The 23791-nt window shown below is 35.0% G+C and overlaps 1 protein-coding gene across 2 annotated transcripts in view; it reads left to right on the top strand.

Annotated features, from left to right (window-relative positions):
- PREX2 (phosphatidylinositol-3,4,5-trisphosphate dependent Rac exchange factor 2) overlaps positions 1-23791 on the top strand; it is a 218495-nt gene that overhangs the window by 124712 nt on the left and 69992 nt on the right. For both annotated transcript variants that reach the window (XM_048938904.1, XM_048938903.1), the window contains exons 12-25: positions 1357-1460; positions 2339-2388; positions 3005-3080; positions 3803-3875; positions 4924-5066; positions 5216-5308; positions 6503-6651; positions 8974-9059; positions 10771-10907; positions 14324-14441; positions 15276-15460; positions 18072-18233; positions 21234-21456; positions 21772-21979. In XM_048938904.1, the coding sequence (XP_048794861.1) occupies positions 1357-1460; positions 2339-2388; positions 3005-3080; positions 3803-3875; positions 4924-5066; positions 5216-5308; positions 6503-6651; positions 8974-9059; positions 10771-10907; positions 14324-14441; positions 15276-15460; positions 18072-18233; positions 21234-21456; positions 21772-21979 (1807 nt within the window). The remainder of the gene's footprint in view (positions 1-1356; positions 1461-2338; positions 2389-3004; positions 3081-3802; positions 3876-4923; positions 5067-5215; positions 5309-6502; positions 6652-8973; positions 9060-10770; positions 10908-14323; positions 14442-15275; positions 15461-18071; positions 18234-21233; positions 21457-21771; positions 21980-23791) is intronic.

Here is a 23791-nt window from a genome sequence, read left to right as displayed (position 1 = left end):
GGATGCCATTTAGAGGGATCTCAACAGACTTGAAAGGTGGGCCTGGGTGAATCTCATGAGGTTCAACACAGCAAAGTGCGAGGTTTTGCACTTGGGCCAGAGGAATCCCAGGTGTCCATACAGACTGGGAGACACAGTCCTTGAGAGCAGCCCTGCAGAGAAGCACCTGGGGGTCCTGATGGATGGAAAGCTTAACATGAGCCAGCAGTGTGCTCCTGCAGCTTGGAAAGCACTGAGCTCCATCAGGAGAGGGCCAGCAGGGACAGGGAGGTGATTGTCCCCCTCTACTCTACTCTTGTGAAGCCCCATCTGGAATAATGCGTCCAGGTTTGGAGCCCCCAGTACAAGAAAAACAGAGAGCTGTTGGAGAGGGTCCAGAGGAGAGCAACAAAGATGATCAAAGGGCTGGAGCACCTCCTCTGTGTAGGCAGTCTGAGAGAGCTGGGCTTGTTCAATCTAGAGAAAAGAAGGCTGCGGGGTGACCTCATTGCAGCCTTTCAGTACCTAAAGGGAGCCTACAAACAGGAAGGGAATCAACTCTTTGAAAGGGTTGATAACTGCAGGACAAGGGGAAATGGTTTGAAGTTGAGGGAGGGAAGATTTAGGTTGGATGTCAGGGGGAAATTCTTTATGGAGAGAACGGTGAGGTGCTGGAACAGGCTGCCCAGAAAGGCTGTAGATGCCCTGTCCCTGGAGATGTTCAAGGATGGGTTGAATAGGGCTCTGGGCAGCCTGGTCTAGTACTAAATGGGGAGGCTAGTGGCCCTGCATGTGGCAGGGGGGCTGGAGCTTCATGATTCTTGAGGTCCCTTTCAACCCAGGCTGTTCAAGAGCCTTGTAAGAATTGCGAGTCTCTTGCACCAAGAAATTCAGCTGGCTCTCTATAGTGGAAGACGTGCCCTCTACCCTCCCCCATGCAGGACTGATCAGGTATCTGGAGGATTCTTTATTGACTCATCTGAGGTTGGTTTCAGCAAGAATTAGAGTAGAGTACTGTGGAAAAATAGATTGATAATTGGAAAAGAAGCTGTCTTCTTGGCTATTTGATTGATAAGCTTTGCAAAAGTGCTGACGACTACAACACATGCAAGTGCCTGGTTTTCTAGACTGTTCCCAGTCTGTTTGTTTATCTTATTCTGTTACTTAAAATTCATTAGTTTCCTATGGACTACCTGAATGTTTTGAAAAATATCACCACTGACATAGAGCAACTTGCGGCAGATGATTTACTCATTTCCCTTTGTCAGAAATCTATTTTGTAATGAACTGTTATTAGAATCATTGACTTTGTCCTTCTTTACTCTCCTGTAGGAAGAATAAGCTGACAATGTACTTTTTTTTTAAATTTTAATTTAGTTACTGATAAGCACCAGTTCAAACCTGAACACATGCTGTACAGATTCCGATACGATGACGGAACATACTATCCAAGGAGTGAGATGCAGGAAGTGATTTCTAAGGTAAAAAGTGAAGCAGTTGCTATTACAAAGAAAAATGCATTCAAAATGGAGATTCTGCTTGAGAAATGAAATAAATATTATGCAAGAATACACAGCATCCCCTCACACTTGCCTGTTTCTGTATTCATGTGAATTGGATTTTGTTTTCCATTTCTGCTTTTTTTCATTATAGCTTTACTGCTGGTATTTGTTAATGCAAGGTGTATCTAGAGTAATATTCAATACTGAGCTACCAGACACAACAGTGTGGGATGAAATCTACTTCAGAACAATTTTTTTATAATCATATATTATAATCTACTAAGGATTACTTATGTGATTTTTTTTTTCCAGTACTATTTTTTGGTGGTAGTATTTTAGTTCCTCCAAATGTTTTATTTGTTTATTTATTTATTTATTTAAGTTGAGAGCATTTCACATATCTGAGATGATTCATTTTTTAAGTTTCCTAGTTAATTTGTGATTTCAATATAAAAAGAAATATGTGTGTATATATATATATATGTATATTTAACTTTGCTTTGTGTGTAGAAGAGTGAACAGTGATAGGGGAAACCTTAGTACACAGAAAAATTGCTTTGTAATTCAGATTTGGTGTATTTTTTTCCAAATACTATACCTTAAAAAAAACGTTATTGCTACCTTAAAGATTATCCTCTTTTGCGTTGTATGTCAGTGCAGCTTGGTTTGAAATGTTTTATTTCTCATTTTTTAATAACCAATATTGTTGTCTGGAATTTTTTACTTTTGGCACAAATAGGCATCTGAATAGTTTTGTTGCGTTAGCTACATGAAGTACATTGGAACTTTTTATGTCCATTCCCCTTATGCTCTTTGGGGTGTGAATGCATAACTAACCTCATCTTTCATTTTAACAGGGTGTACGACTGTACTGTCGTCTTCACAGTCTCTTTACCCCAGTAATTAGGTGAGTCCAATTGCAAAATCCTTAGAGACGTATTCAAAAGAAGCATGTGTGTTCTGAAGATGAAAATTTCATGTTTGAACATAGGAAACCCATACCTTAAGATTGCTCGTTTGTGAGAAGTAAAAAAGATGGAAGAACTATGAAGACAAAAAAGTGTAACTGCATAAAATGACTACAAACAAAGTTCAAGATGACTTTTTTTTCCTCCAGATTTTAAGTGCTTTATAGGTCCTAATGTATATGCTTAGGTGCTTACTGTATTGATTAATATACTCTCTTCTTTACTAACTCTCCATTATTTCATTTGTAGAGTCCCAGCTATAACAAGGCACCTGTCTTTGCACTTCAGTGATGTAATTAGCAATGATATGTATAAGATATGTTCAGGTTCCTTCTTGCTGTCTATACTGGAAGGTTTGACTTGCTTTACTTCAGAGGCAACTTTAGAAGCTTTATTTCTGAATTATTACAAAATGCTCAGTTCATGCTTGTATTACCTTATGTAGAAAAAATAAGGGTTGGGTTTTTTTTGTTTGCGTTTTTTTGTTTGTCTTTAATTTTAGACTCTTTTGATGTTTTGGTTGATGTATATATTTATTTATTTTATTTTGGACAGGGATAAAGATTATCATCTGCGAACCTACAAATCTGTTGTCATGGCTAACAAACTCATAGACTGGTTGATTGCACAGGCAAGTTTGTACCTTTGGATTTATGTACTTGTCTAAAAATTGTATTTCATTTCTGATTTGAAAGGTTGTGATGGAATAAGTGAAATAACATGCAAATACCATGAGGGTTATTAGAACAATGTATGTTTAAGTGTAATCCTCTTAAACTAGCAAAGTAACAGAAATCAGCTGCCGGTAGCTATCCTATTAATTCCTTTTGTACTTATCATCCTTATTTGCAATTGAACTTTAATGAGACTTAGCTTTGTGATTCAGCATGTAACCTTATTTGAGGCTTAAAATGAAATGGATAGGCTATGGAAACTAACTTACTAACTAGAGGGATGAAAGTGAGCATCAATTTGCTGTCATGATTCCATTTTATCTTATGCAAACCAGGAACAGGATAACCTGTTCACTCAGTCAACATGTACCAGCTTTGTAAATAGAAGTTAAAAATGTCAATATTTTCAGATTTCATTATGCCAATTTTAATTGAGAATGCGCTCTAATTAAAATATTTTCATTTTATAACTATATATATTATAGTATAATATCGATGTCATATAATATCTCATGTGATTCTGTGATTCTGTGATATGCTCACTGTTAAAAATCCAAAGGTGATGATGGTAAATGTAATCTACAACTATTGCTGGCACTGTGAGATTATGCCATTGCAAATAGAAAGCATTTTGCTGATATTTTAAAATATATAAAAAATACATCTTATGGTTTAACAGGGAGATTGCCGGACCAGGGAAGAAGCTATGATCTTTGGTGTAGCTCTTTGTGATAATGGTTTTATGCACCATGGTAAGTAAATGCATTCTCTACAAGCTATGTTTGTTCTAATGCTGTCCACATAGTAGAAGGGAAATGTTGGGGCTCTTAAATATTTAAACAAGGAATTGCAAGATGGTTCATTATACCACTGTTATAATCTTAAAGAAGGAAAAACACGCCATTTTATACTCTAAAAATTATTTTCGGTCAAAGTGCATACTGAGGGTTTCTTTGAAAGAATATTCTTAATCAAGTAATACATGTTTACTTAGGTGAGATTGAAGATGCTAATGGAGGTAATTTGTAGGAACAAAAGGAAGTATTTTTGGAGGAATGATATTGAGTGCAGGATCATGACTTCAAAAAGTGTGAAATGACAGCTGTAGAAAGAGGACTGCAGGGATAAAAAAAAGAAAAAAGAAAATGCTAATGATAGCAGAGAACAAAGAGTGTGCCAAAAATGAAGTGAACAAGGTTGCATTTAATAGCATCAGAGGGAAAACTTAAGTAAAACAATTGAAGCAATGGGTCATTTACTGAAATAAAATGAGGAAAAAATGATTTTCTCATCAGCTGGTTTAGATAAGGATGGAAGATTAATGTCCTTTCGGACACTGTTCATTCTTTTGCCCCTTAGTCTTTGAATATGCAGACTGTATCTGTCCACCGTTCCAGTTGCTTCCATAGTCCCAGCAAACCCATTTGTAATACTGAACCTGGCATACTTCACCATTTGGAGAGTGCCAGGTCTTGGCTGTGAACATTTCCAGCGGCTGTCCAGCAGAACTTTTGAAAACTGTATATTTAAATCTGTTTTAAGAAGAAATCTTGTGCTTTGTATTTTCAATAAAACCTTTTCAAGCTAATGTTTATTCCTAAGCTTGGTGAAATCCAAATTCTGTAGCTGAAAAGGATTTTAGTGTTACCTATATATAATGGATCCGGAAAAAAATTTTTTTTTTTAGATTAAAAATTAAGATTTCACTAGGTTCACACACAAGATAATCAGCTAGTGCTTAACCTGTATATTGATGTTCAGTAATACAAGTACTCATGTCTGTGTTTCTGTTTCTTACAGTGTTAGAGAAAAGTGAATTTAAAGATGAGCCACTGCTGTTCCGTTTTTACGCAGATGAAGAAATGGAAGGGTCAAATATGAAACACAGACTGATGAAACATGATTTGAAAGTAGTGGAAAATGTTATAGCTAAGTCAGTGTTGGTGAGTTAAACCAAATGATTATATGCTTGAATGAGAACAAAAAATTGGTTGTACTGACAATAAATTAGCACTATGTGTTCATTTATCAGTTGAGCTATACTTTCCTAAAGGACTTTCTGAATAATATTTTGAACAATTCTATTTTTCAGATTAAATCTAATGAAGGCACCTATGGTTTTGGTTTAGAAGATAAAAATAAGGTGCCAATTATTAAGGTGGTGGAGAAAGCATCGAATGCTGAGGTATTAAATATTATAAACTAACTTCCCTGTTTTATTCTAGTTAAGAAAATGTGTATTAGATGATAATTACTATCAGAAGGTTCTGAGAAATCTGTGGTTATCAATCTTTGTTTAGTTTGAAACAAAATAGAACTGTGAGCATTACCAACACTTGTTTTCTACATAGGAAATTTGTGATACAAATTTTTTTTTAATACAAAAATAATAAATTTATTTTTATGCTTATTAAAATATTCCAGTTATGACATTGCTCATGAGTGGAGTAAGCATCTTTGAATAGCATATTAAATGAACATAGAAAAGTATACTAGCCTGTAGATTGTATTTGATGTATTTCATAACAAAGGATATATTAAGCAAAATCTAGAATTTAGAAATCTGAATGAATGAATTGCAGCCTTTCAATCTGTTAGTATTGCTTTAGTTGCTCTTTGAGTAATTTGATATTATCTGGTGAACAACATGGGAGTCGTATGTACAAATATACAGACCAATACTTCAATGGGAAGAAACATTTAGACCTGGATTTCAAGCCCTTCTACATCTCATTGTGGGACTGAAGTTTTAATAAAAATAGATGTAGTAGATCACTAATATAATATAGCCATACAGATATGTCCAGGGCTATGTTTCTCTTTTTTTCCCTCTGTTAGCTTTGTGTGTTTCCTTGTGGCCTTTTACAGCAGTCAGGTGCTGGCATCATCTAAGGCTTAGTGTGTGCCTTAAGCAACTCTGTGTATGCCTACCATGCTGGCTGGGAATGGTTTCTTTCCTTGTAGGCCATAATTTAAAGCTTGTACATAAATTTGTTCCTCAAAGGTATGGCCATAGAAGTTTTAAGGATACATTTTGTTTTGAATTTTGGTATATGTATCTTTACAAAGAAGCTTTTAATTCCTTTCTAATTCCTGTTTTGTTAATTTTCCAACATTAACTAATATGGTAATGCTTTCATAGCATCTTGAATGAAACTAGGGCTTGTATTTAGATCTCTTCATAGGTCTCTGTAACCAGTTCCAGAACACTTTTGGTGTCTTTTGATGTCTTGTGTACTTATTGAGGGGACATAAATAATTTTCTTTAAATGTGTGGTGATTATTCGTATTGGCATTGCATGTATTGGCAAGCATTAAGAAAGTACAGTGTTGTTGGTTGTAAAAGCAAAATGTATACACAACTGTTATTGTTTTCTAGATGGCAGGCTTGGAAGTTGGAAAAAAAATCTTTGCCATTAATGGTGACCTGGTTTTTCTGCGTCCCTTCAGTGAAGTGGATTGCTTCCTGAAAATGTGTTTAAACAGCAGAAAGCCCCTGCGGGTTCTTGTGAGCACTAAACCACGGGAGTAAGTTGTCATTCCTTTGGGGAAATTTTTAGAAATTGTAAATGAAGCAAATTTTCAAAGTCAAGTGGAACTTCAAAAAGCACCACTCTAAAGTTATTAGTAGTCTTAACTTCATAAAGCCAAGCAATTTGATCTGCTTTGACTTTGTTTTATTATATTTGTCATCAGCAAAGAAGAGATGAATGAGCTTAGGTCATCAGGTCTGGCACTCTACATGTATGCAGAAACCACAAGTGTATAAAGAAATACTGGAATACATGGGCAGTTTCAATCCCCTATCTCTTACTATATTTATTAAACAAGTTCCTCTGTGTGACGATTAGTTCCTAGTTTACCAGAAGCTGGACTTTGTGATCTGATGGGCCTCTTTGGTATGTGTGCCGGATGTGTAAGCAACCCTGCAAGTAAACAAATTCCAGTCTTTCTGCAACAGATGAGGTTTATACAAAGTTTTGAACCCTCCTACCTGAGTGGAATTTGTTACGTAGAAGAAATTCTAAGTGAGGCCTAATGCCTGGGTTCATTTGGTATGTAAACAAGTGTAGATCTGTTAGTAAGGTTAATGTAGTTGTTAATGGTTTCTACATAATAGTGAAATAGGAGGGTAAGAAACAGCAGCTGGAGGAAGTTCTCATCAGGTTTTGCAGAGTAAGTAGGAAGTCGTGCTCTGTTGTCAGAAAACATGTAGAGAGCCTTGGAAATTTGAGCAGCAGAATGGAGACGTTTCTTCTGTTAATAAGGAAGATGTCTTGAGAAGTACAGTGGTAACCATAATGGGAAAAAGAGCAAAGAAATAAGAGTGGCATGAAGTCAATAACCTGGACTGATAATAAAAAAACAACAGCAATCAAGCAGCAAAAACAACAAAAGCACTGAGATGAACGTTCTGTAGCAAACATAAAAAGCTTGTATTAGCGTTTCTTTAATGCTGATCTTGGATCAATTTCTCACACAGTGAAAATGTGAGTGAATTTCAGGGTTGACACAGATGATCTTGTGAATGAGGAGTTCGAATGAGTTTAAGAATTTATTTCCTTTACTGTCTGCATTTGTCAGAGGCTGCTTCCATCACAACTGTGTTGGCAGGAGAGACGATTCTCTCACAAATTCTTAGCTAAAACCTCCAATGACGTTTTTTCTTAGTTTATTCATTAACAAGATCACAAGGTATATTTTGTACAAATATTTTGTACAAATTTATGGGCTCCAATGGGATTTGGATCTCATGTCTGCTTGTAATTGGCTCAAAATGCTAAATGTTGTATTTACCAGAAAAAAAAAAAAAACACCACACACCAAAAAAACAAACAAACAAACAAAAAAAAAAACAAAAAAAACCAAACCAAAACAAAAAAACCCTGGAAAGAACAAGATATAATGCAATGATATTATTCAAATATATCTGAATGTCAGAATTCTTATAGTTCAAATGCATTTTGCATTCACTTATCAGTTTTCTTTTGAACTGGCAAATGGAGTCCAGGGCAAAGACCCGTTAAATATTAACAGAGCTGGCTCTGGAAGTAAAGACTGTAGAGTTAGATCAGTGCAGTGTTATGTGTGACCTAACGAGCTCAGATAAGGGCTAATGCAGCTGTGTTGCTTTTTCTGGAATCTGAGCTAATACCACATTAACTTATTTTGGGTGAACTCGGGGTTTCATTTTAAGGAATAGATATGAATTTTGATTCTCAGAACAGTGTTTTGTTGGTGATGATTCTAAGGATTTTTTTTATTACCTTTGCGCATAGACTAAGCAGGAGTGTAACGCAACATGTGTACACATTACATGAACAGTAGCAGGCAACTCATTTCAAAAAACTCAGCACTTTACCTAGTTGCTCAGAAAGGCTGTGGACAATAAAACAATAAAAGTTAACAAATTCTAACACAAACACAGTCTCCACAGCCCTCTGCAGCTCATCTGATGAGACCTGCTGTGATCTGAGGTCCCCAGGCTCTGTGCTGCAAGCTGATAGACTGCCTGCATTCCCAGGGCTTGCTGTTGTATGACAACATACTCAAATCACGGTCCTTTGAGAGGAATTTTAAATCTGCAGGCTGCTTTGGTCTTAATTGGCATACTGAAATTTTGTGTGAAATAATATTGCCTTCCTCTGGTTGATATCAGTATCTCTTAATTCTGATGCTAGTGGTGCATATGATCAAGAAAATGAATGATGGTGAATCTGAAACTGTGAATTGACTAAAAGTGTGGATTTTACACCCTGTGTAAAAAACGTCCTACTTATTGCTGTCCACTTTTATGTTAATGAAACACTATCTTTTGCTATATTCATATTGGATTTTTGCATGTATCAGGACAGTGAAGATTCCTGACTCTGCAGATGGACTTGGGTTCCAAATCCGAGGCTTTGGCCCTTCAGTTGTCCATGCTGTTGGGAGAGGTAAGTTGTAAGAGCTGTCAATGCATGACGTAATTATACATTTTTCATGTAACTGTCTTGGCTGAGATGAATCAAAATAAGATCCACTGAGTAATTAAGGTGAGGTATAGTAAGGCTGTGATTTGAGGAATAGCTGACAAATCCAAAAGCTCATTATCCTGTGAATGGAAGTTGGGAACTGTTTCCTGAAAGTTCCTTTGTTATGTGACCATTTGGTTCCCCAATGTTCTGTAAACATTTTACAGAAAATCCACCTTTTATAAATCTTTTCAATAGTGCTAGTTAAAATACTGCTTTTTCTATTTTGTGAATGTGATGGTCAAATGCTTGCCGGCCCTAACTTGATAAATTTTGGATTGATGCCTTGTTAATAAAAGAAGGAAAGCATTTTTGTTGTTGTTGCTGTTGAATGTTGTTAATGGTAAAGCCATCTACCTCTGTATTTTCAGCTATTGAGGAGCAGTTATGTCTTTTCACCTCCTCCTACCTTTGTAATTGACGAATTTAAAATGAATTGATCTGCCAAGCAGGTTTGAACAGAGCTCTATGATGACTTTTTTTTTTTTTTTTTCTTAAGCTGTGGTGCCAGAAATTAGATTTTTGAGAGAAAGTAATAAACTGCAGACTATTAAGCTGATGTGGTAATTATTTCTGCACCTGGTTCTCAATTCAGCTGCCTATCCTTATTCGTTAAGCACATACATTATTCCAATTAGCCTCAGTGGTACCTTAATCTTGCTTGTGTGGTTTGTTAACCTGAAAGACTTTGAGCATATGTTTAAATACTTTGCTGAATTGGAATCGTAGGTTTTTGTTGTTGTTGTTTTCTGCTTTGAAGAACAAAATTTCTGCTTTTTGAGAGATGTTTAATAATTTATTTAAATCCAGACTTTTATAGATTACATTAGCTAGTAATAATATTATTTCCAAAGACTTTAATTGATATTAGATTTAAAATGCAACTGTTGTCTATTCCCGTGGCTTTTATTTTTCTAAACAGTACCAAGACCTAAAAATAATAGAAATATATATGTATTGTTTCTATTATTTTATGTCAGATATACTAAACTGACAAGTTGTGAGGTAGTTTTCCACTTGTCAGCCCTGCAAATTCAGTTCAGCCTTTTACAACAGTTGGCTTCTTCACTTTGATGTTTCATTCTCTAGCCAATAGGTTTTGACTTTACTTGCACTTTTCTCGCAATAGCCAGAGAAACGTAAGGAACTGAATGGGTAGGTGGTCATAATCCAGCAGGCTTTCAGGACTAGGTTTGAGTCATACTGAAAAGACCTGGAGACACCCGCTTTTTTTTGTAGTACTCTTTAGGTGGATATAGAGAATTTTCCCAAAGATGGCTGTTCTACTGTGGAAATAAATTGCTGAACTATGTGTTTTGCATTGCTCAAACAAATAGAGTTTGTTGGAAATTACTGAAGTTTCTTAGAACTTCTACTCTGCTTTGTGTATTTTGCTTAAAATTGTAAAGACTTTTGTCTTTATTCACTACAATACACTATTGCAAGTGAATTGGTAAAAAAAAGACAAAAACACAGACAGGATCCTTGGGAATGTCAATGGAACTCTGTTTCCTTTAAGTCCAGCTGACTTCAGAAGCGCTCTGAAGTCAGGGGCTTTTGAAATGTAAGTTTTAAAGGAAATGTTTAGGAAGTCTGTCAACTACATGTTTTTGTGTTATTTCTTTTTTAATAGGAACAGTGGCAGCTGCAGCAGGTCTCCACCCAGGCCAGTGCATAATCAAAGTGAATGGAATTAATGTCAGCAAGGAGACTCATGCAAGTGTTATTGCTCACGTCACAGCATGCAGGAAGTATAGGCGTCCAATGCAGGTACACTGCACTTGTTAATCACTGGAACAGGCTGCCCAGGGGGGTTGTGGAGTCTCCTTCTCTGGAGATGTTCAAGACCTGCCTGGATGCCTACTTGTGTGACCTGCTGTAGGGAACCTGCTTTGGCAGGGGGGTTGGACTTGATGATCTCTGGAGGTCCCTTCCAACCCCTACAATTCCATGATTCTGTGATCTTGCAAATTTTCTTTTTTTCTTTTTTCCTGAAATAATCTCTGCAACCACAGTAAACAGCTGGATCTGTTTCTCTGTCCATGCACCTATTGAGTTTGAGTGTGTTTGAGTGGAAAAGGAGTGGTGAATAAAAATGGAAGGAAGCCAGATGAATTATGAAAGCTGAAGACTGCTCAGTATATTACGGATATTCAAGATCTGATTAATCTCTGCATTGAAAAATATAAGCTTATAGCTAACTTTTAATACTGTATTTTTAAAGCTTAATTCAGGTTTTTCTTGAAAGCAGTAAGAGGTATACTTTTATCATTATGAAGAGGGATTTATGCAGTTAGGTGCCTGTTCATCAGCCTGAGTATGTAATGCAAGAAGCTGATCTTCTAAAATTTTGAAACGCTTCAGCAAATAGAGAGCAGTGTGCACAAATTTTGTCTATGAAAGTCCATTTGTGGTCCCACTGCATTCCAATACTGGAAGTTCAGGGCTCAAAATTTCCCTTTTTTAAATATAGACATTAAGTTTTGTTATCTTTTTCACGTAAGTTTAGGAGAAAATCTAATGTTTTCCAAGATACAAATTGTAGAGAAGAAAATCAAACCACTCTGATTGTATAATGTAATCTTTCCAAGTTCCTGCAAATTTTTCATAAACTGTGAGCTGGTATCATTAATTAACTTCACAAACTCTTCCAGAGCATGTTAATTGGGAAGAAAAATCCAATTAAAATCAGGAGTGAAATCCTTCTCTCAAACCTAATGCATAGAAATGAGATAAGAATTCTAAGCAAGAATTGGAACTGTGTCGTGCATATACTGTCTTCATGAAGATGTCTGAATGTTTGTGCTTTTTAACTGCAGTATAAAATTGAAGTTGTTACATACATAGCAAGGCAGAGCTCACCTATTTTTCAAGGGAATATGGGCTCCGGAAAAGAGCCCATGTGCACAAATAGTAATGCTGGCTAGGGAAAAAGATTTATTTTTTTTTTTTACCAGATGCATTTTCTCTCTTGTCTAAGTGTGGAGTTCCTCCAGAAGTTAATGACATTGGAATAGAAGTAATTACTGTTGTCTGGAATGAATTTATATGCAACGTTACTGTTGTTTTATTTTTTCATCCACTTGTGTAACATGTTGCGATACGTACCTATTTTTCCTATGCAGAGTATTCATTTCAATCTAAAAAGTGTATCTTTAGCAAATCACTGGCAACTGACATCCCCCAGATTCATGAGAATCTATAAGAAAATCATTGTTTAGAATTTAGTGTTATCAAGTGCTATAAGATAACTGTGTAGATGGCCATCTTCCTGTGTAGATGGCCATTTTCCTAGACAGCTAAACTATAATTTATTAATCAGAAATGTGGATTTTTAATTATTTGGAAGATGACTATGGATTTATCCTATTTTGTAAGTAATTACTCTGTCATTTAATTAACATGAATATTGCAGTCTCTCCTGTGGTTGTCAATTTCATAATTGAAAATGAATCCTATTCTGTGTTCTGAGTATTCCACTTCTCAGTGTAAGGAGTCTTCCAAGCTGCCTGAATTATGAAGTTTCATTTTAGACTGTTGCAGTGTGAATAACTGTTGAACAGTGTTTATACTCTTGGTCTTGCCTTGAAAAAGAATACTGACTTCGCTTTTTGAAATTCCAAACAATTATTTGCAGTGATACTAATCATGTTGTGACAGATTTATGCCTAATTTATTACTCCTGCTGCATTTAGAGAACATAGTTCCAAATTGAATAGTGTTGTATCTTGTAGCTTTTGAAGGGTTGACCTCCAGTTGGAGTAGGTAGTTCTTCAATTTCATGATTAGATCAAATTCTGAAATAAAGGAAATCTTTGGCATAACGTACATCACTTGTTACATATTGGCATGGCAGTCCTATGCCCATGTGTTCGAGTCAAGGAAACCTTTAAGACTCCACAAATAAGCATCAGGCTTTCAGGTGTGCATACAAAGATGAGCGGGTTTCAAAACCATTTTTGTTGTTCAGCTTTTGCAAAGATATCTTCCAGCAACTAACAGAGGGCTCTGAAAGTCAAGGGCCCTTATTAAAATATTTCAGTGAGAAGTAAGGCATGGATGAATCTACAGAAACTATACAGAAAGGGTACCTTTATTGTGTGGAACTGTAGTTATCTGGGACTAATGGGTTAAAGACAGTGGTGGAATATTGTATATTATTAAAGCATAATCTGATGTATTTGGCATTTTGCCTGAACATTTCAACATTTAACTTAAATTTCTGCAATTCTTGCTTAACATTGAATTCTCAACTCAGACTTCTTTTTAAATTCTGTGAATTCAGATTAGTCATAATTGTGGCACTTATTCTGCCGTAGCTGTTACAGAGTGAATGATTAACTGACAGTCAAACTTCTTTTTTGAAGTGTAAAGGGAAGAGAAGAGCATTCTGAAGATGCCGTGTTTGATAGGCCCATCCATATGGATGTGATGAGCATGTGTCTAAACAAGTGAGGGGAAAATACAAGATACAAGGCTTACCTTCCATAGGCTATGTGACCAAGCCACTGTTCTTGTATTCACATGCACCTCGAACGTGTAAGATGAAGAGCTTGTGGGGCCTGAGATTCTGTCCTTTTACTGTGTTTTGATAAGTGGGTGGTAAAATAAAACATCTAATAGAGTAGCTGTCAAAAAAGAGAAAAAAAAAAAAAACAAAAACAAAATGAAGGCTGTAGTGTGTAATCTTGTTGCCAGCGATAAATGGGTAATAGATTAGGTGGACATGCTATATGGTTGGTTGGCATTCCATAATCTTTGTCAGTGTTGCGGATGAACTGCAGATTTTGCAAAGCAAAAATTATTTCTCTTTTCAAAATTTCTTATCTCAAATATTTCTCAGTCTGCAGTTGGATTTGAAATGTCTTAGATTATTTTTGGCAGAGACGTGAAACTGATGGATGTCATACTGTCACAGATTTGCTACTGCTTCGTGACAATATATTTTGAAATAAATTAGTAAATTGAAATGCTTTAGCCAAAGCCAAAATTCTCTGTATTTTCAAAATACTATTTTTGACTGAGTTCAGAAAGTAATAGAGATTATAATAATCAGGGCATTAAATCAACTATTCCATCTTTGAGAGCAGATAGATAATTTGCTGCCAATTGCACTTGTAAAAATTTTCTTGTTTTTTTTTTTTTTTGTTTGTTTTGTTTTTCTTTTTTCTTTCTTCTTTTTTTAGCAAGACTCTATACAGTGGATTTACAACAGCATTGAAAGTGCACAGGAAGATCTTCAGAAAACAAATGCCAAGCCCCCAGGAGATGATGGAGGAGATGCCTTTGACTGCAAAGTGGAAGGTATATAGTGGAGGTTTGATTTTGTTTTTGCTCAGGAAGTTGATGTAAGTAGCAAGGAAAGTAGGCAGTGGGTTTTTTTTAGTAGATGAAGCTGCAGTCAGACAGTAGGATGTGCTTTACATAAGGGTTTGCTTTTTTCTGTGTTCTAAAAAGGTAAATATAACATGCTGTTCTTTGAAAATTGTTACGTCTCGTTTAAAAAAAAAAAGTTTCTGTGAACACTTTAGGAAAAAAACTATTCAGTTCTTATTTCTAATGCTGGGAATTATCTGAATTGTCACCACTAGCAATCACTGAATGTTAAATTAGATGAGTTAGTGACTACTGCACGAGAAATAACAAATCAGCTATCCTTCAGATTATTTTCAGGCAACTAGCATTTAGATAAGTCTGGATTCATATGCATGTATAAGGATTATAATTAAAGAGGTGGTTAATAAGAATTTTGTATTATCTGAATAAATGCTGACATAGTGGTTTCATTTCTGGGCATTTTCTTCTAGCTTATTTAGAATTATTCAGATTTCCAATTTATTTTTGTTGCATTGTATAGCTCTAAATTTTAAATGAAATTGAATTAGTTCCCTTAAACAATGACTTTTTCTAAAAAGAGTCTGTAGTAAAGTGTCTGTTATGCAGGAGTAGTATTTTAACATTTATAAACCTCCTGGCATTCTGATTTTTAAATCACTCACCTCCTAGTTGGGATATTAATGCATTTTCAAGTAGAATAAACAGACCACACCTATTCCTAGAATGTTTGCCTGTGTCCTTTTTATTATTCATTTTTTAATGGCCAATGCTCCTCTACTGATTTGTGTTTCTTTATTCTAGAGGTAATTGACAAGTTTAACACTATGGCAATAATTGATGGGAAGAAAGATCATGTAAGCCTGACTGTTGATAATGTTCATTTGGAGTATGGAGTGGTTTATGAGTATGACAGCACAGCTGGAATCAAGTGCCATGTGTTAGAAAAAATGATTGAACCAAAGGGATTTTTCAGCTTGACTGCAAAGGTATGAAGCAATTTTTTGTGTGTGTTTATTATTGCTAAGCTTAATACCAGTGCAGCAGCATCTTTTTTTTTTTTTTTTTCTTTTTTTTTTCTGCTTAGGGTTGTATACGTTTCATTTTATATCTTTTGACCTTTGTTCCTGTTACATTTAGAAGAATGATTTTGTACTCAGGACATAAAATAAGTTATGGTGCCAATATAAATTGAGTCTCTAAACTGAACAAACATTAAAGAGCTTCAGTCTTCCATTCTTCCTGCATCTTTTCCTATCTTCTTAATTATCAAATAAAACTTCAAATAAAGTTGAAGGCTCAGTGAAACATCAAAACTTTGTGAAGATAGGCAATAGTTTCCAAATGTGGTTTTGATGAAGCAAAATAACATACAACTTAAATTTGTTTCTGCGAGATTAATAGAAGTAGCATAGCATCTTTCTTTTTACGTTTTAAAATAAAGCTGTGTGTATCTTGGTGACTAACAATGGCAAAATCAGAGATGAAGTAAAAAACAAGTGCAACTTAGGAGTTTTTGGTGAATATTTCCAAATATTAAAACATGCAATAGACGTGAAAGGGACTGTGAAGGTTTTTTGTTGATAGTTCATAGAATGGCTGGGGTTGAAAGGGACCTTTAAAGACTGTCTAGTTCCGGCCCTCATACTGTAGTCAGGGTTGTCACCCACTAGCTTAGGTTTGACAATCACAGTGATCAGTTCCTTCAAGATCATGGGATGCTTGTTTAGCCTGGCTAATTATTAAAAGATTGCACTTCCATATTTTTTTTTAATAATATGACTGTGTTAGAAAAGTGATAGTGATCAAAAAGATGTCCAGTAGCTTAAAAACAACAAAATGAGCAGACCCCTTTGCTCAAAGGCAATAATAAAAACTGTAGTGGCATTTTATCAATCATAGCTGTCTGCAAGTGGTTCTTGGTGCTCTATATGTAAACTCTGCACTTGCAGTTAGATAATATGTTTCTCTCTATTTCCTTCTCTCTCATCTTGCCATGTATTGTTGCCCTGCATTTTTAAACATCTCTGTGTTGCATCATATATAGTACAGTGAAGTATTGTTTCAGATAGTGAAGGATTGCTTTCTTATATTGAACAAATCTTTACTGTGTTTTGATGGCAAGTAGCCAAAGTTGTATTGCAAAAGTTACTTAATTTTAATGCATTTAGCATATTTTTCCATCTGTTCATTAAATTATTGAAATATTATTATTAATTAAACCGAAAAATTGCAAGTGTAACCAGAATAATTGGAATATTTTAATGCAGTAAGTACTCACTGTTGCAAAAGAGTTGGTCTTTCCTCTGTCCTCCTGAGGACATGAGAAAAATCTCAGGATCTTCTCATGCATAATCTGCAACTTCTTAAAGTTAAGATTTTGTACTCCAAAATCTCTGTCTAGTGTCATTTTTTTTTTCCTAAAATTTTCTAAACTACTCAGGCTTGTAACTTGTATTTTATAGCCTCAGTGATGGATAGAGTGGTAATGAACAGTAGCAGAAGAGAGTTGTAGTCATAGTTCTCATGATGTATTAATGTTGTGTGTGTTGTTTGTTCAGAATTCTTTGCAAGTTGGTGTAATATTAATACTATGGGATTGCCTTATAGAATTGTTATGTAGACTGACTGGCTGATGTGGTCATTCTGGTATCAACAAGATTTCTTTGTATTAGGCCACTGAACTTCTTAATTTCATTTAAATTTAAACTTCTGCAGTGTAGTTGTGAAAAATCTTCCAGTTTTTACGATAAATTGCTTGGAGGTAGTTGATTATCTCTAAAATTCAAGCCACTTGTGTTTACATGTGTTAATGTGGACTTGGGATGCCTTTGTTAGGCCTTTCTAAGGCTTTAAATGTGTGCTTTTCAAACACATTTTCAGAGGTTGGACACAACTGCAATAGGGATCTTCCATGCTCCATCATACGTGAATTTCAGTACCTGAAATACATCTTTTACTCAAATAAGGGCTATATACTGCCCTGTTTAATGCCCCTTTCTTTCAGTATTCTACCGTCACTTACTGGGATTTTCATCACAGCAAGACTTCAGTCTTTTCTGGCTAGCATAGCTTATTCTGTTCACTATTTCATGTTTTCTATGCAAACAGTGAAAAAAAGGAAAGCGCTCAGATTTATTATATGCTTTTTCTTTTTTTTTTTTTTCAAATATTCATCTGCCCATATAATGAATGTTTGCTACAACTAATGAATTGGTTCAGAGGCTTTTTGTAATATGTGCTGCTAAAGTAATTACAGCAGATATTGAATTTCAGGTGAGCCATGTTGGTTGCATTAGTAGGAAATTAGTAGTAAATCCATTATGAGAGAGTGTCATGAGAAGCCAAGCGAAACTACTTGCTACAGGTATAATTTATGCCAGTGACAGGGACAAATTTAGAGAAATGTTTTTTGCTTCCCAGATTTCCTTTTTTTTTTTTTTTTTTTTTTGTGATTTAGTTCTGTGAAGTTAGTACCTATAATGTTAAAAGGCAACCGATTATCTGGCTTTTTCAGCCTAGATTATAGGGGATAATAAGTAAAGGGTTCTTTTAGTCATCTTATTTCATAATGTGATGATCTTGTTTTTATTCTCTTAGATTCTGGAAGCACTGGCAAAAAGTGATGAGCAGTTTGTGCAGAACTGCAACAGCCTCAGTTCCTTAAGTGAAGTAATTTCTACTGAGCTTCAAAGTAAATTCAGTGTTATTTGCAGTGAGAAAATTGAACATATCTACCGAAGAATTTCTAGTTACAAAAAGGTATGGCCTGCATGTCTTAAGCTTTGTGATAATTGTCTTTTAAGGGAAAATAAGCAAAATTGTACGATTTGAATAATTCTTCTGAATGTTTGTTACTGTGAAAAAAATATGGCTGAAAGATTAGTTATATTGGGCATTGAATGCCTTAACTGAGTTATTACATAAATAGTTTTTGAACAGTGCTCTTTATCATTCCTTTTTTAGACACTGGGTAGTTCATATTCTTTCTTGTTCTCTGTGTTCAGCTGCAGATAGAATCAACTACATATTTCCTACAAGAGGGCTGTCATACTTGATCAATATTGTGAACTTGCAGATTTTAACCAAATATGAAGCGATAACAGCAGAATTGTTTTTCCTTCTAGTACGTCTTAATTTTAAATACTGAATTGTTATTCTTTTATTCATCTCATATGCCCTTCAAATTAGTATGACTTTTACTAGCCAGCCTATTAAGAGCAATAGCTCTTTAAATTGTTAGATATTAAGTTATGTTAATAAAACTTTATAGCACAAAATGAGCGGAACACTTCTGACTTTCATACATCTGAGATCTAGATTAAACAGATAGAAATGAACAAATAACCCAGATTGTGATCTATGACTACTGTCAGTTTATTTTTCTGTATTTGTTTAGTTAAGCAAGACCTAGCCTAAACAACCATTTGTTAATGATGCATACTTAGTTTTTCATACTGCCTTCTTTCCCCCCCCCCCCCCCCCCCCCACACACACACATAACATCCTGATTAGTAGTGATTAGGGACTAGTTTTAAGAAATCTGAGTTGTGACACCTAAAAATATGTCTTTTCTGATACTTTATATGCTGAAAGAGAGAGGTTTAGTGCAGAAGCTTTGTACTATTCTATAAGTTGCATATTTTCTGAAGGGAGAGGTGGGAAATCTGTGAGGATAGTTCTGTATGGGATAAAGACAAAGAGAAAAGAAAAGAAAAGAAAAGAAAAGAAAAGAAAAGAAAAGAAAAGAAAAGAAAAGAAAAGAAAAGAAAAGAAAGAAAAGAAACGGTTTCCAACGACTCAGATAGGGTAGTCTTCACCAAAAAATGGAGTGAACTCAGGAGCTGAATCCTTGGAGGAGAGATTAAAGTGGTACTGATACCGCATTGTTTAACATCCACGCTCTCAGCTTTTTTCCTGAACTACAGATTCCCACGTTTCTAAAAGCAGTTTAAAATCAACATATTGTTTTGAAAGCAAATTTTAGAGCTTGAGTAGCATGAGGTATTTTATACCTTTCCTCTGGCAAAAAAAAAAGTTGACAATGATGTACACTTTCTTTACAGGAGGCCAAGACAATAAGTGAAATTTTATTGTATTATGCTGGTTATGAATAAGCCGTGGGGAGGTTTTCATCATGCTTGTGCTGTCTAGAAAAATATATTTGATACTAACTGCACTTTTAAGCTCATACATTCAAAAATCAATAGTTTCATGGTTAGAGCTTTTAATAACAATTAATAATGCAGTGAATTGCAGGAACAGATAGGTCATTTTCTTGGCAAGGTAAAGGTAACCATAGTTACAGAAGACTTTCAGAATGCCTGAGCTTGGCTTGGCTCCTGGTTTCACTGTGAAAGTTCGAATTCTATAAATAGAAACCCCATAGATTTCTGCAGTTCCTACTATTATTATTTTTATCAGAACATTTTGCTCATTATAAACTTGGAATCTAGTACCCTGAGTCCCAGATGTTTCTCAACACATACATGAAAATAATTTTGGGCCTGACTTATGACCTGATTAAATCTTAGCCAGGCATTTGGTCTCTCTGGAGAATGATGTGTGGGAGATTGAGATGAGAAATATGTACTGCTTGCAGAAACATTTTCATCATTGAATGTCCTTAGTGCCCTTCTTAACTATTCGTACATTCTTCAGCCTTTGAACAATTCCATAATTGGATTTCTTCTAACCTTCTAGATCATGTTCTAATATGAAGATTTAAATATAATTTATCAATCAGGAGTTTACCAAGCTGAAGTAATGTGACACCAAAATAAACAGAAATTTAAATACCAGCACAAAAAGCTGTTACTTCTCAGAGGGCATATATCTTGGTGCAGCTAAAATGACAGTCAAAGCCTGGTTGATGGAATTGGTACTGACATATTGTATGAAATAAGCTGTACAAGTTAACTTCAAAATATTCTTTTGTGTGAGTTATGCTCCATAACTGAGTTAGTATCAAAGGTCTTTGCAGTATTTTCTTTCTTTGCACCTTGTTCTTCACTGGATACAATCGAAAAGAGCCTGGATCCACAGTCCTTGCATCTTCTCTTTGAGTATTTGCATATGTTGATAAGATTCCCTCATCCTTCCGTAGGCAGTCTCAACTGACTCAGCCTGTCCTCACAGGTTCTACCTTCATCATCTTTGTGGCCCTTTGCTAGACTCTTTCCAGTATGTTCAGGTCTCATACTGGATACAGGAACTGGGCACAGCAGCCTCACCAGTTCTGAGCAGAAGGGAACAGTCACATTTAGCAGCCTGCTGTCAGTACTACTAGTGCAGCTGTGGTTACCATTAGGGAGAGCCATTTCTCTGTATGGAATTCATAGCATACAGTTGCAAATTTTCTTTTCTATATTCTTTACCAAGCTAAATTTTTTTTTAATTATTTTTTTTTTATTATTTTGTCTGTATCAGAAAGTGTTCATATATGTCATGTGAAATACAGCACTGAATTGTGAAGTACTTCTAGGCTTCCTCTTCTGGAACACGTTAGTATTTTATGTATTCCAAGGAAAATAAATTTTACATTCATAAAATGTGTCATTTACTTGAAAAAATAAAATATATTTAAACAAAAAAAGCCATTAAAATTATCTTTATTTTTTTTTGAGAAAAATGGGATTTAAGAATTGAAGTATAGCCAGTATTGTAACTTTTGTTTTCTAGTCATGTAGTTAAGGTTTGTCAGATGAGTGCTGACATACCAAAAGCTACTAATCAAAATTTTGTTTTCTTCCCCACTTCTAGTTTTCAAGAGTATTAAAAAACAGAGCTTGGCCTACCTTCAAGCAAGCTAAATCAAAGATTTCACCACTTCACAGCAGTGATTTCTGTCCAACCAATTGCCATATCAATGTAATGGAAGTTTCTTACCCTAAAACCTCAACTTCTGTTGGAAGTGCTTTTGGTGTACAGTTAGACAGCAGAAAACATTCTTCACATGAAAAAGGAAATAAAAACAATGACCAAGGTAGGCCAGTAGAATGTGAAGGAACTATGTCCAGTAGTTTGGTTACAGAATCATACAATATTAACATTAAGACAAACATTTATGAGATCCTCCTTTTTCAATATTTGTTTGCTTTAAAACATAATAAAAGCTAATTGTAATTTCATTGCCAACTTTTTACTTAAGTAGTTAGACTTACATGTGGAAAATAACATGCAAAATCAAATAATTACATGAAAATTCAAGTGGGTAAATATTTCAAATTTATTACTTATTTTACTTACTTAAAAATTTATATTAGCACATATAAATCTAACTGCTTTGTATTTCTCCTAGGTAAACTGAATCCTATGATTTATGTTCAACATAGCATTACTACTATGGCTGCCCCTTCAGGACAGTCTCTCAGCCAGCAAGAAGGTCATGGTCTGAGGTATCTCTTAAAAGAAGAAGATTTAGAAACACAAGATGTCTACCAGAAATTGCTGTTCAAATTACAAACTGCACTGAAAGAGATGGAAACCTGTGTCTGTCAGATAGATGAGTAAGTGAATGTTACTATCTAGGCTTTCTTTTAATTTTTCCATTGACGGTATTAATGAATATTGGCGTCCCTTCTATGTGTAATGGAATCAATAGATCAGTATTGACTGCAGAAGAATTGTAAGAATTGCAGAATTTTCCTTTTTTTCCCATGTACCTATTTTTTTACCCATTTATTTGTAGCTTTTGTGAGGAATGGAATAATAATGTTGAGGTGAGAGAAATATGAAATGCGTATTGTCATCAAGGCTTTCACTAGGAATGGAAGCAAGAGGCAGAGCTACAAAATTATCTTATTTATAACTCATCAGTGATTGCTAAATAGTCCTGAAGATGAATTTGTTGGCAAGGTATTTTTTACTGATAGGAAGATTATTAGCTTATTAGACATTTTTAAAAAACAAATCAGCCTTAATGAAGGACTCTAGGTCTAGAGCTGCACTTGAGTGATTAGGACACTTGATTTGAATGTGGGAGGTTCAGAGTCGCATCAGTTTGTCCTAGCTGAGGACAGAGATTTAAAATGTACTTTTCCAGTCGTGAGATAAGTGAGGTGACTGCTTGGATTGAGGATGAAGAATGATAGATGTTTCTGTTTTGAAAGATTGCATATGTGATATAAATTATTCCTTTTGAAAATACAAATTATATATTTTTTTTAATTTAAAAGATCTTTTGTCATGTCCTTCGGTTGAGAAAGATGGTCTATCCTGTTATTTTGTAGACCATAAGAGGGTTTATCCTCTCATAGTTATTTCTGAGTAGGAATCTTTTTGTACAATTGAGATGGTAAAGTAATAGTTACACAGCAAAAAAGTAATTGTAATGTATTGCAATGCATAGGAATGAAAGTAAGTATAGACTGATTTATCATTTTTTAAAGAAAGAATTGGTTTTTTTTGTCTTTAAGTAGTTCTACTAATTATCATTTTGAAGGTAGTTAATATGATTTCAGTGCTCGGATGTGCTAAAAAATGACTATCTGTGGTGCTTGTATTGTAACTGATGATCAAGGAAGTCAAGAGATCATATGTGGAAGTTCAGTCAATAAATATTTCAGGAAGCTCCATTTACTGGACTATCACACTTTGCTTTCCACCCTCTTGATGGCTCTATGATTCTGTGACGTAAGAGCGCAGCAACTTCTCAGCCTTTTTCTCATCCAAGCGCATATTTACAGACACAGGTGTATTTACAGACACACATTGTTTGTATGTGTATATCATATGTCTGCCTATATTGATTTTGAGTCCAGTTGTGGAAGTAAGAGCAAGGGTTCACTCTTTCCTCTTTCATGAAGTTCCTATACACTGACATTGTAATAAACCTTGCATAAGGTGCACAAAGTTACTTAGCAAATATTACCTTTTACGATTTGTAAAACTCAGCTTTTTCCTTCTTTATTCCTAACAGGCTTTGAGTGGACTGTCAGTGTATATTAATTATTATAGAGCAAAGGAGTTCCATGCAGGAAATGAAATATGCAAGAGACCTACTTAAAACTGCTGAATAGGAAAAAGGGAAGACAGCTGAGCAAGAACAGTTGAGGAGTACATAGCGTATTGTATCAGAACACAGTTACAGCTACCTCATGAGAGAAGTGTTAGGATTACTAAGAAAGAGAATAACAAGATAGAATAATCAGCTATGTTGTAATAGGAAATATTCATAGTCCAACAACTAAGAGTGTCTACTTAAACATGTTGGTCCTTGAACTTTACAGTGGCTGTACAGCATGCTTTTTCATTTTGACTTCAGCAACAATAAGATTCATGTCTTTACTGAATTACCTTTTTCTATATAAGAAGATCCT

This window comes from Lagopus muta, chromosome 3 (assembly GCF_023343835.1).
Source record: "Lagopus muta isolate bLagMut1 chromosome 3, bLagMut1 primary, whole genome shotgun sequence".
NCBI classification, from domain to species: Eukaryota; Metazoa; Chordata; class Aves; order Galliformes; family Phasianidae; genus Lagopus; species Lagopus muta.
Note: the sequence above shows the minus strand (reverse complement) of the source record. Positions and strands in the feature narration are given on the sequence as shown.